Source organism: Neoarius graeffei, chromosome 1 (assembly GCF_027579695.1).
Source record: "Neoarius graeffei isolate fNeoGra1 chromosome 1, fNeoGra1.pri, whole genome shotgun sequence".
NCBI lineage: Eukaryota > Metazoa > Chordata > Actinopteri > Siluriformes > Ariidae > Neoarius > Neoarius graeffei.
The window spans coordinates 22,564,979-22,577,718 of NC_083569.1; the positions used below are offsets into that span (position 1 = coordinate 22,564,979).

The 12,740-nt window shown below is 42.8% G+C and overlaps 1 gene segment (V, D, J or C); it reads left to right on the plus strand.

Moving 5' to 3' along the window:
- The first annotated feature begins 6,137 nt into the window (after positions 1-6,137).
- Positions 6,138-6,685, plus strand: LOC132884057 (T cell receptor alpha variable 5-like). The segment is given in 2 exon segments: positions 6,138-6,177; positions 6,318-6,685. Coding segments are annotated over 2 exon segments (408 nt in total).
- Positions 6,686-12,740: the final 6,055 nt, after the last annotated feature.

Sequence of the window (12,740 nt, forward strand, 5' to 3'; positions counted from 1 at the left end):
GTGTACGGCATGCCGCGAATGCCGGTTAGTAAATCCAGCGGCCATTCCAAAAGCGCCATTGCGCCCTCTACCGTTAATCGAGACCCCGTTTGAAAGACTTGGGATGGATCTCGTCGGGCCATTAGATCGGTCAGCACGAGGGTACCACTTTATATTAGTTCTAGTGGACTATGCAACGCGATACCCGGAAGCAGTGCCTCTGCGCAATATCTCAGCACGCAGTATTGCGGAGGCACTCTTCCGCGTCATCTCCCGAGTTGGAATCCCGAAAGAGATTCTGACTGATCAAGGCACTACGTTTATGTCACGAACACTACGCGAACTGTATGGGTTATTGGGGATTAAGCCGATCCGCACCAGTGTGTATCACCCACAAACGGACGGTTTAGTAGAACGGTTCAACCGCACCCTCAAAAATATCATTAAGAAATTCGTAAGTGAGGACGCACGTAATTGGGATAAGTGGCTCGAACCCTTGCTGTTCTCAGTGCGAGAGGTCCCTCAAGCCTCCACGGGGTTCTCCCCGTTCTAATTATTATATGGGCGTAAGCCGCGCGGCATCCTGGACGTGCTGCGGGAAAATTGGGAGGAGGGACCTTCACAAAGTAAGAATGAAATTCAGTACGTTATGGACCTGCGCGCAAAACTCCACACGCTCACCCACCTAACTCAGGAGAATTTGCAGCAGGCCCAGGAACGGCAAGCCCGCCTGTACAACAAGGGTACGCGCCTTAGAGAGTTCACACCGGGAGATAAAGTACTCGTACTCTTGCCCACGTCGAGCTCCAAATTAATCGCCAAGTGGCAAGGACCCTTTGAGGTCACACGGCGAGTCGGGGACGTCGACTATGAGGTGAGGCGAACAGACAGGGGTGGGGCGCTACAGATTTACCACCTCAATCTGCTCAAACTCTGGAACGAGGAGGTCCCCGTGGCGTTGGTGTCGGTAGTTCCGGAGAAGGCGGAGCTGGGGCCGGAGGTTCAAAAAGGGAATTTGGCATCACGTACCTCTCCGGTCCCCTGTGGAGACCACCTCTCCCCGACCCAACTCACGGAGGTCGCCCAGTTGCAGGCCGAGTTTTCGGATGTGTTCTCGCCCCTGCCCGGTTGCACTAACCTCATAGAACACCACATAGAGACACCCCCGGGGGTGGTAGTGCGTAGCCGCCCTTATAGACTACCCGAACACAAAAAAAAGGTGGTTCGGGAAGAACTTCAGGCCATGCTCGAAATGGGCATCGTCGAGGAGTCCCACAGCGACTGGAGCAGCCCGGTGGTCTTGGTTCCCAAGGCCGACGGCTCGGTCCGGTTCTGTGTGGACTATAGAAAAGTCAACGCGGTGTCTAAATTCGACGCGTACCCAATGCCTCGTATTGATGAGCTGCTCGATCGACTAGGCACGGCTCGCTTTTACTCGACACTGGATTTAACGAAGGGATATTGGCAGATCCCCTTGACTCCATTATCCCGGGAGAAAACGGCCTTTTCCACACCGTTCGGCTTACACCAGTTCGTCACACTTCCGTTTGGGCTGTTTGGGGCGCCCGCTACGTTTCAGCGGCTGACGGACCGGGTCCTCCGGCCCCACGCCACCTATGCGGCCGCCTACCTGGACGACATTATTGTTTATAGTAACGACTGGCAGCGGCACCTGCAACACCTGAGGGCCGTCCTTAGGTCGCTGAGACGGGCGGGACTCACGGCCAACCCAAAGAAGTGTGCGATTGGGCGGGTGGAAGTACGGTATCTGGGCTTCCACTTGGGCAACGGGCAGGTGCGTCCCCAAATTAATAAGACAGCAGCGATTGCGGCCTGCCCGAGGCCCAAGACCAAAAAGGGGGTGAGACAGTTCCTGGGGCTGGCTGGCTACTATCGTAGGTTTATACCTAATTATTCGGACGTCACCAGCCCGCTGACTGACCTCACTAAAAAGGGGGCGCCAGATCCGGTCCAGTGGACGGAGCAGTGCCAGCGGGCTTTCTCGGAGGTAATGGCTGCACTGTGTGGGGGGCCACTTTTACACTCCCCTGACTTCTCTCTCCCTTTTATGTTACAGACGGATGCGTCGGACAGAGGGCTGGGGGCCGTTTTGTCCCAGCAGGTGGAGGGGGAGGATCGCCCGGTCCTATACATCAGCCGGAAGCTGTCAGTGCGTGAGGGGCGCTACAGCACGATTGAAAAGGAGTGCCTGGCGATCAAATGGGCGGTCCTCGCCCTCCGGTACTACCTGCTGGGGCGCTCTTTCACCCACTGTTCGGACCACGCGCCCCTCCAGTGGCTCCACCGCATGAAAGATGCCAACGCGCGGATCACCCGTTGGTATCTGGCGCTCCAACCCTTTAATTTCAAGGTGGTCCACAGGCCGGGGGCGCAGATGGTCGTGGCGGACTTCCTCTCCCGTCAAGGGGGGGGGGAGTCGGCTGCGGGCCGGACGGCTGCCCGGCCTGAGTCGGGCGGTGGGGGTATGTGGCAGCGGGGGCGTGGTCAAGCACCGGTCTGTGACAGGAGGGCGGAGTCAGGGAAGGTAAGTGGCAGAATCACTTCACCTGAGAGCAATTAACCTGTGTTTGTGTGTCTTCCCAGGGACCGCGCCCTATTTAGGGAGGGAGAGCGAGAGCAGAAGAGATCTCTCCCGAACCAGACACCTGATGTGTGTGTGTGCGTGTGTCTGTGTTAAACAGATTGTGTTCCCTGAAAAGTGGAAGCAATAAAACTAATTGTTGAACCTGATCTCTGTCCTGCTGTCCTCTGTGCTCCACCCACACCTAGGGAAAGCTACACAGATGCAGCTGAATAACAGAAAATAAAAATAAAGAGGGAGTGTGTCAGGTGTTACTGCTGCATCCTGTTTTAAATTCAATTCATTGTAGACTACTTTGTTTCCCACTTTACCCCATGATTTATTCCCATCAATTTTCATTCATGTATATGTACAAAAACAAATGAAGAATTGTCATATATTCTACAGAAAAGGTTCAATATTGTACGACTTGTTTGGAGAAATATCATAGACAATTCAGAACATTCAGAAGCATCTGTGCTAAGAGATGTAGTAGAAGCTTGGAAAGGTGAATAATATGGTACAAGTAGTTATGGAGCAACATTGTTGACCGTGCAGGGGTAGGTTTCTCAATAACATTGCACTTTAGGGCTAAAGAGCAGGTTTGAAGAGTTAAAATATGTTAATATTGTATCATCATTAAGCATTGCATATATAGTGTGGTAATTAATAATTTAAACTATTTAACATTTTTGGACAATGACATATTTATTCCAAGCATGTTTTTTAAATTAAATTAATAATAAGCTAAATAATTAAATAAATGTTTTCCCTGTGCCCACTCATTTCATCATTACCCAGTCATGCAGTCGTGATTATTTCAACTGTTATGCCAAGTTGGCAATGTTCTCATATATATATATATATATATATATATATATATATATATATATATATATATATACACACACACTGTTACAGGTGCAGAAATTTGTCTCGTTTATGCCACTAAATTAGATAATCACTTGCCTAATTGAGTTTAATGTGATTAAATTGTGGCGATATCAATGTGACATTATGATATCATATGTAATTCCATAGCATACTAAAATATATTCATAATGTTTTGTATATGTTTATTTCTTTAATAATTAACTCAAATTACTTGCAATGTACAAGAAAAATGTAACACCGGCAGCAGATTTAACGCCACTTTCCGCCCATTGATTGTGAGAGCTCCTCAGAAGCGCATGCGAATTCTGTGTTTTTGGATCCGAGAAGATGTTCTTTGTTGTGAAAGAGTGGTCCAGGTCCATCGTAAATTAAAAGCAAACTAAATTACTCCTTTGATTATGACATTGTTCGGGAAAACTATGTTAGTTTAACGATGGATCTTAAGAGGCAGCTAAAGATGCTCTTAGCCTTAAGAGGCTTTCGGGACACCTACCCCTGAACATTTCACATTGAGATGAGATCAGGAAACAATTTATGATTTATGATATTATTATAATTTATGATAAATTAATTACATTAAAATGATAATTTTCTATTTCTCTATCAGTATCAATTACAATTAATTATAATTATTAAAAAATCCATTACATTTTCATTACAAATATGAGGTTAAGTGGTTAAAGGTGATTTTTGTTGTTACAACTCATTTTGGAGCAAATGAACTTGTTCTAATAATACTACCTAATTCATTCCTCCTCAAAATTCAGTGAATAACGTTGGCAATAAAAGGTTAGAGTGGCTCCTATGTAGGAAGACACTGGAGAAATCAGGTCTTCTTCTTCTCGGGTCACCACCGCAGTCTGCTACACTCTCCTGCTCCAGTACTCCGCACACGCCCTTCCTCTGAGGGTCAGAGCTTCCAGATCTTCCTTGGTGCAAGGTTCAGGCAGGAGAGGGCAGACAAGAAGGTGATTCCTTATGTCAAACATTTAGCAATTTATTTTTAACCACTTTAGCTGTGGTCCCTAATATTTCAGTGACGCATTTCCTCAGAGAGAGAAAATGTTTTACAAATGCTGGGGTCTGGAATAAATGGGCAAAGTTGGATCTCCTTTGATATCATATTCAAAATATGTAGTTTTATAATAGTTTGGCATGTTGTTTGTGGACTCTCGACCAGAAGAAATTAACTTTCCCCAGTAAAAGAGATACAGTGTCACCCAACTTTGCATCAGACCTCTATGTGTTTCACAGAACAGACACTATAGATTGTTAACAGGCAGCAACGTGGCTGAACAAAAGGCATAAACAAGCTACTTCAAATGACTTTACCCTTAAAGAAGTTCATCAAATTCAAAATGAGAATATATATAAAAAAAAAACAATAACATTTCTCAGTTTATTTGATATGTTGTCTTTTGTACTATTTTCAATTAAATATAGGGTTTCCATGATCGGCAAATCATCACATTCTGTTTTTATTTACATTTTACACAGCTTCCCAACTTTTTTGGATTCATGGTCATACTGGATTATGACAATTACACTGATATGATTGACAGTAAATGAGATGAGCTCCTTTTAATCAGTTCACCTGTAATTGTATTTTTCTACCACTAGATGTTCCTGCATACACATGATCATCTTCACACACAAGAACAACCTGATAAAGCACATTCTATGTGGAATGTATACAGTGTTTCTGCACAAAACTATGTGTCCCCAAGTTTAATAAATGAGACTGAAGGTGTGTTGGAAGCAGGAAAACCTGAATCACTGCAAGACAGGAATGGTGATGAAAATTATCATCAGCATTTTAAATAATATTCAGCAAGTAAACTGTGTCTTTGCTGATGATAGTCTGCTACTGAACAGCATTATACTGTGTGTTAAATAGAATATTACTGTTCTGTAGTTCTATGTATCACTCAAATTTAATAACAAACTGTTTAAGTCGTCTGCTGTCTGATCAAAATCTAAACAAGTATTTAATCACAACCCAGTTGACTAATACAGGAAACACCTGAGGAAAGTTGATGCAGTTAGCTTGATATACAGTAGAATAGGCTCATTAAAATAAACTTTAGCCAAACAGTTAAATTGTGGGAGTTAAGTTCTATTATGCAGTGGATCACCTCAACTGCCTTTTTTTTCTTTGTGATTGATACATGTCATGCCTTCAGAAATTTCATACAATTCCATTGACATGTAATGGAATATATTAGGTAAATAAAGTGAAACTAAACAGTTACTGTATATGTAAATTAATTAACTGCTTATTATTTCAATATGTGTGGAGCATTAATGAGTCTATAATGTTCCGCAGAGCAAAAATTATCACACTGTCTGCTAATATCACAAAAACTACAGAAGACCCTTATATTAGAGAACTGTGTAATATTATCAGAACATTCAGCAACGTGTGGAATTATCACACGTGATTAACTGTATTATCTTCATTCAATATTTGTGTGATTTGATTTAAATAATTGATTATTACACCATATTTGTCATTTCTCATTAAAAGAGGGCAGAATGTATAAGACTATAAACTGAGAGATTGATGCCAGAATTGATACGAGTGTAAAAGTAGGTGGAGCGAGATGTGGTGAGATACAGTTTAGACAGTTACACAGAGTTACTGCCATTTATATCGACTGCAAAAGAGACTCTCATCACAATCATGCTACTCTTCTTTGTTTTCATGGTTGTTAAAACCTTTGGTAAGTCATTTATATTATACACAAACTTTAGGTGGATCCTGGAGATTTGTACTGATACCTAAACAGGATTTAGGTGGTAAAAAATGTCCTTAAACAATGAAAATAGAAATGTTGATGTTGTTGCAATGTCTTTACTGCAGGTGCTGTTGACAGCAGCATTAAATCAGACCAAACCATTATATCTTCAACGGAGGGCAGCAAAACCACACTGACCTGCGCATATGATGACTCGGCTGACTATCTCCACTGGTATCGACAAAAGCCTCAATCAGGACCAGAGTTTCTGTTGCTGATTATTGTATCAACAAATGATGTCACTAAAGCTAAACAACCTGACCCAAGACTGTCTATCAGACTTCGTAAAAAGGAAAAGAAAGTAGATGTGGAGATCTTTCCTGCTGCAGTATCAGACTCTGCACTGTACTACTGCGCCATGGCGCCCACAGGGACACAAAACTCAAACACACTGTACAAAAAGTGCAAATTGATTTTTTTTTCCCCTCAGTAGGGGGAGCTGTTTACCTGTTTCATTCAAATACAGTTTTCTGTCTGAGTTCACAAAGTTTGATATTTATTTGCTTTGAATATCTACAACCATCATCTTTGGTAATGCTTTCTTTGAGCAATCAATGGAAAACAAACTTTAAAAAACGTTACACTTCCTATGATGATGTAACGCAATGTTCAGTGACGTTAATATAAAGAAATAGTTTGAGATTCTGATTCATAATTTAACATGATGGTTTCCACCCTCATTATTTAACAGATTATAAAATAGCACTTACACTGATATTAGCAGTCAGCTTTCTCAGGCAGCTATCTGTTCCTCCTATTGATTGTTCCTCAGAGGTCTGTTTGGCGTCTGAAGAAGAATGGACAGCACAAGATAGCAGCTAACAAGCTCTCAAGTTCAATAGACACAAGGCCTTGTTGAATAGAAAAGATTAATCTGTCGTGGTCCCTTGAGGAGGCACATGTTGACTTTACTTTGTTTTCCTGGGCTTCCTGAGGCTCAAAAATCTATAGCAGGAAACAAGTTCTGGATGAAATAGAAATGGCTGCCTCACTGTTGCTGCCACATGTTCACTCACTCTCCACAGTACTAATTATGGTTCTCATACTGGCAGGTTAGCTGACTTACTAGTTAATGTAGAATCAGAGAGTGAACAGTCTTTTCACATCAATGCATCTGTTGATCGCTGACCTGAAATTGATGAGGAGGGAATGTTAGATGCTACATAACCTGATATTTGATGATTACCCATCATTTGAGGACAGTGTAGAGCTGAACTTAGAGGAGGGAACAGGGCTCAAAGACTCTACAAACACTGGGGATCATCCACTTTACCGAAATGTGCCAATTTCTGTTGCAGAGAGCCTTCTCCTCATAATGACTTTTGCAAACAGACACAAAATAACAGCAAAAGCCTGAAGTGACTTGCTCACACTAATCACTCTGCACTGGCCCTCTGATCTCCAGACTGAATGTCTTCAGAAATTCAAACAATTTTTGATGATTCCTCTAATCTACTTTTGCACAAATAGTGGAGTGCATGCCTCATGTCCACTGACAATACAGACACCCTCTGTAAATCCTGTGAAACAAATGGGTTGATGGAGGCTCAACTTCCTATTTCACGGAGGTTCCTATTAAAGCACAGCTGAAGTCATTGTTTGCTAAGGAAGGTTTGAGGAAAAACCAAAGTTCAGGTTTAATAGACAGAAAAAGTGTCATGACAGTATTCATGAGGAAATATATGATGAAGTCTATCAGATCGGTGATCCCAGAAACATTTCTTTAACTAGGAACACAGATGGCATACCCATTATCAACTCTTCAAAGCTTTCTATTTGGTCTTTTTCTTGTGTCATAAATGAGCTAAGCTTTGTTCAACGCATAAAACAAGAAAACATGATATTTGCAGGTCTTTGGTTTGAGGATTCAAAGCCATCAGTGTTGACATTCCTTGAATCACTATGTGACACTGAACAAAATTGAAAGAGATGGACTTTTTGTTCAGTTTGCAGGAGCTCAAGAACCTTTGATGTGTAAAGTGTTTCCTGTTGCTGGAACATGTGATTTGCCAGGAAAAAGCATTAGTACTTGATTCTGTTCAATTCAATGGACAGTTTGGGTCTAAAATGTGAACATCCTGGTCAAACAGTAAAAACTGGAGAGAAAGGTCAAGTCCATGCCTTTCATTTTTAGGCAGTAGATCCAAAAGGCCCTCCTCATACCCACAAGGGCTTTGTAGATAATGCTAAGATGGCCTTTGATTCCAAAAGCATTGTGCATGGGGTGAAAGGCCCTATCTGTCTCAGCAGACTAAAGAGCTATGATTTGGTCTTGGGTACCAGTATAGACTATATGCACTCTGTATTACTGGGAGTTATGCGTTTGTTGATGTTTTTGTGGTTTTCCACAGAGTTTTCCCAATGTGCTTTTAGTATGGTCAGGTCAATCAGTGAAGTAGACAAGTGGATGAAAGAAATACCGTATGACCACCATTTTTGATCAGATTCCATCACTCTGTATCTTCTCACAGATTGTTCTGTAAAGCATCTGAGTATCAGTCCATTTTGTTGTTGTTTTTTTGGGCCAGTTGCATTCTGGGACATTCTTGCAGGCCTATACTACAACCACTTCCTGCTCTTTAGTGAGGCAATCTTTGTTCTTCTGATGGAGTCAATAATGCACCTCTCATCCAAATCCTGGTAGGCCTAACACCTGTCAGCAGATAAGTTTTTTTTTTTCCCATTTATCTTAATCTTTAAATAATTTGACTTCTATTACAGAGTCAATGGATATCAATCATACTGTGAGGGACTCAGTAATGTTTTGGATCCATCACATTCTTGGCTGTCTAATGGGTCTTTTAGTTGTAGGTTTCCAGATGAACCATTTCTTTGGTATCCATTGGTCCTCCATTCTCATCATGACCAAACCATCTGAGTTGGGCATGATCCACATAATTTAGGACACTTTCCACACCCAGTTCTTATCCAATTTTTTTCATTCCTCATTTTGTCAAGTTTGGTTCCATCCTTGATCATTCATAGAACTCTCATCTCCGCCACCTGCACCCTACTCTTGGTCTTTGATGTAAGGGTCCATGCTTTGCAGCTGTAACAGTACTGGCCATAGGATGGTCTTATATATGCCTAACCCTAGCTTTTTGAGGTATATGTTTGTCTTTTAGAAGGGGGAAGAGCAGGTTCACATTTTTACTATATTCCTTAATTTGCTCCAAAACGGCATTCTTATGTGTAGGCTTGCTGTCGAAAATATTTCCCAAGTATTTAAATTGATTGACTTGCTTCAGGATGACTTCTTCAACTTCCACTTTCATCTCCTTGGGGTGCCTTGATACTGTCATCACCTCTGTCTTTCCTAGGTTTAATTTTAATCCATGTTCCTTTTGTACTACATTCAGACAGAGCTGGTCAAGTTCAGTGGGTCAGACTCGATAACTGCCACATCATCAGCATAAGGAAATTTGTCTTTCATTTCATGATTTCTTTCACCATCTCTCTCATTGACAGTTTGATGACTTGATTCTTCAATATGATGAACATAAGAGATGATATTATTGACCCTTGTCTCAACACCAGTCTTAACATCAAACCACAACTTGCAAGAACCATGAAAACACAGAAGTCCTGTTTGTGATGTACAAACTCTCTAACACTCTTCTGAGCTTGAGGGGAATCTGCCAGAAACTTAATTTTTTGTGAGGGACAGCTCCAATGTAGGGTGGTGTAGTGGCTAGCACTGTTGCCTCATAGAAAGAAGGTTCTGGGTTTGAGCCCAGCAGCTGACAGGGGCCCTTTTGTGTGGAGTTTGTGTGGGTTTCCTCCAGGTGCTCCAGTTTCCCCCACAGTCCAAAGACATGCAGGTTAGGCTAACTGGTGGCTCTAAATACCCCACAGGTGTGAGTGTGAATGGTTATTTGTCTCTATGTGTCAGACCTGGGATGATCTGGTGACTTGCCCAGGGTGTACCCTGCCTATCATCTATCCCTGCACAGTCAGCTGGGATAGGCTCCAGCTTGCCTATGACCCTGCACAGGATAAGCAGTTACAGATAATGGATGGATGGACATCTCCAATGTACTTACTGGTATGTTTTTGGAAGGAGACAGGACACTGGATAACCTGGAGGAAACACGTACAGGACTCAAGGAGAAATTCACATAGAGGTTATCAGTGTTTACTTCCCATTCCAACCTGTGAACACCCAGGTATATGTAGGTACACTACATGGCCAAAAATATATGGACACCTGACCATGACACCCATATGTGCTTTTTGAACTTCTTATTCACAAGGCAGGACATTAATACCATGACTGCTGAATTGCTGAGTTCAACTGTCACTTTGGATAAAAGCTACTCTAAATGTAAATGTAGGCCACAGGAAGGAAGGAAGACACCTAAAGCAAGTAAAACACCCAGTTTACCACTCTCTCTCTCTCTCTCTCACACACACACACACACACAGATATAACATACACCACTCACCTGTAAGGCCTAATGACTTGATGGCATCTTTGATAGTATTACCAAGATCAGCAGCTGTTTTTTCTCCCACTTTAATTAAATACTTCAAAAAATGTCTGTTATAAAATAAACAACCAAAAATATTTTGAACTGACTGTGGGATTACACTGAAGACTTTCAGTTTGAAATTGTGTGTATTTAGTGGAGGTTTTCTCTTTCCATCTGCCTAACCCCCACCTACCTAAAGCCTCGCTAGTGACCTGCCATAAGTGTTTTGGACACACACAGGATGCAGGGTTTGGTAGCTTGCAGCCGTGCTGCAGGGTCACGGTGAACCGGGGGGAAAGTTTGGAGGAGGAGTATGGGCAAAGTACTTGTCAAGTACAGGTTGCACGCCTGACTTCCTCGAGGCATGGGAAAAATTGCGCCGTTAGCCTGTGGAAAGCGTATGTCTGACGCATGTGATCAGTGCGTGTTCAGTGAGAGTGGAGTGCGTGAGACTTGCATTTTACCAGTTTCCTGCACTACGAGTTCGGGCCGCACTTGTGAAGCATGTGTGATACATGTGATTAACGCGTTACAATCACTCATAACTTGCATGTGACGCAAGCCAGGAGTGGGTATAAAACTAGCATGTCTGCAGTATTCTGAATATGTCTTTCGACTGAAGATCAATGGATATTTTGTGGGAAAAATTTAAAAAATTTCAGTTTAAAGTTTAGAAAATGGGACCCAAGAAGAAGCCAGCAAAAGTGAAGTAACCCAGCCTGAAACAGCAGAGGGGGAGGAGGAGGAAGAATTTGATGATGGCAGCAGCACCAGTGAGCCCTGCACGGACAGGGAGAAGTTTGCCTTCAAGCCAGCAGAAGGCACAGCACCCCGCCAGAGGTATTTTCAAAGGTAAATACACATGTTTTAAACATTCATTTCAGTATCTATGTAATTAATATTATATATGCTGATTTTCATGTATGTTTCAGCTAAAGATACCCAGAAGTGAGGGCATTGCAATCCCATCATCGCTGTCAGGACATTGTGCCATGCTCAGTGATGAGGACAAGGACATCCCGACACCCCGTCCCACCACTCAGCAGGAGGAGGAGCAGGACAGCAGCTCGGAGTCAAAGTGTGTTTCAGTGCTCAAACTGTTGGGCTATTTAGTTGGGATTTTTTACAATGTAATAAAATGCATTATTCCCTTATGCTCACATTTTATTATTTGACGTCTGCATAGTAAATTAACATATACTCAAATAAAAACAGTAAATGAGGTGGTCTTCTGACTTTCTACAATGCTACATGATCGATTCCTTGGTTCCTCCCCAGTATATACCCAGAGTCTTGCCCCTAGTGTTGCGTGCAGGTCACGTGCGCTGTGTGCAGGTTGCATGTGCTGCATGCACGCCACACATAGGGGTAGAAAGTGAGATGTACTTCTGTCTTGCGTGCCGCACAAATAGCAAGTGTGGAATACTTGTGTAGTACTTCTGAGGCACGTCACTCATACAATGATTGTGCGTCACTCATGTGTCTTACTGTCATCGCAAAAAGCCCCTACTAGCCGCGCTGCTAACTTGGTTCAGGTGTACAAAAGGAGTACAGGTCCCGTATGTAGTGTATGCGTTCTTGATTTGTCGCAAGACCCGTAGAATTTGCATGTGCAGGACCAAAAGTCTCCATGGGCAGTCTGCGGCCTTCTATGGCGCTGAACAGACACGCAAGTGTCGCTCAAGTCTCAAGCATGGTTTTGCCAAATTTTTTACTGTAGACCGCCTGTAGTAGCACATACAGTGGGTTGTGAGTGAGGCTTAAACATCATGCAGATCAAGTACATCCCTTCATGTCAGTGGTATTCCCATTATGGCAGTGGCCTCTTTCAGTAGGATAATGAACCCTGCCACACTGCAAGAACCATTCAGGAATGGTTTGAGGAGCATGGCAAAGAGTTCAAGGTGTTGATTTGGCCTCCATATTCCCAGATCACAATCCAATCAAGCAGATGTGGGATTTGCTGAACAAACAAGTCTGAGCCATGGAGGCCCCATCTCCCAATTTACAGGATTT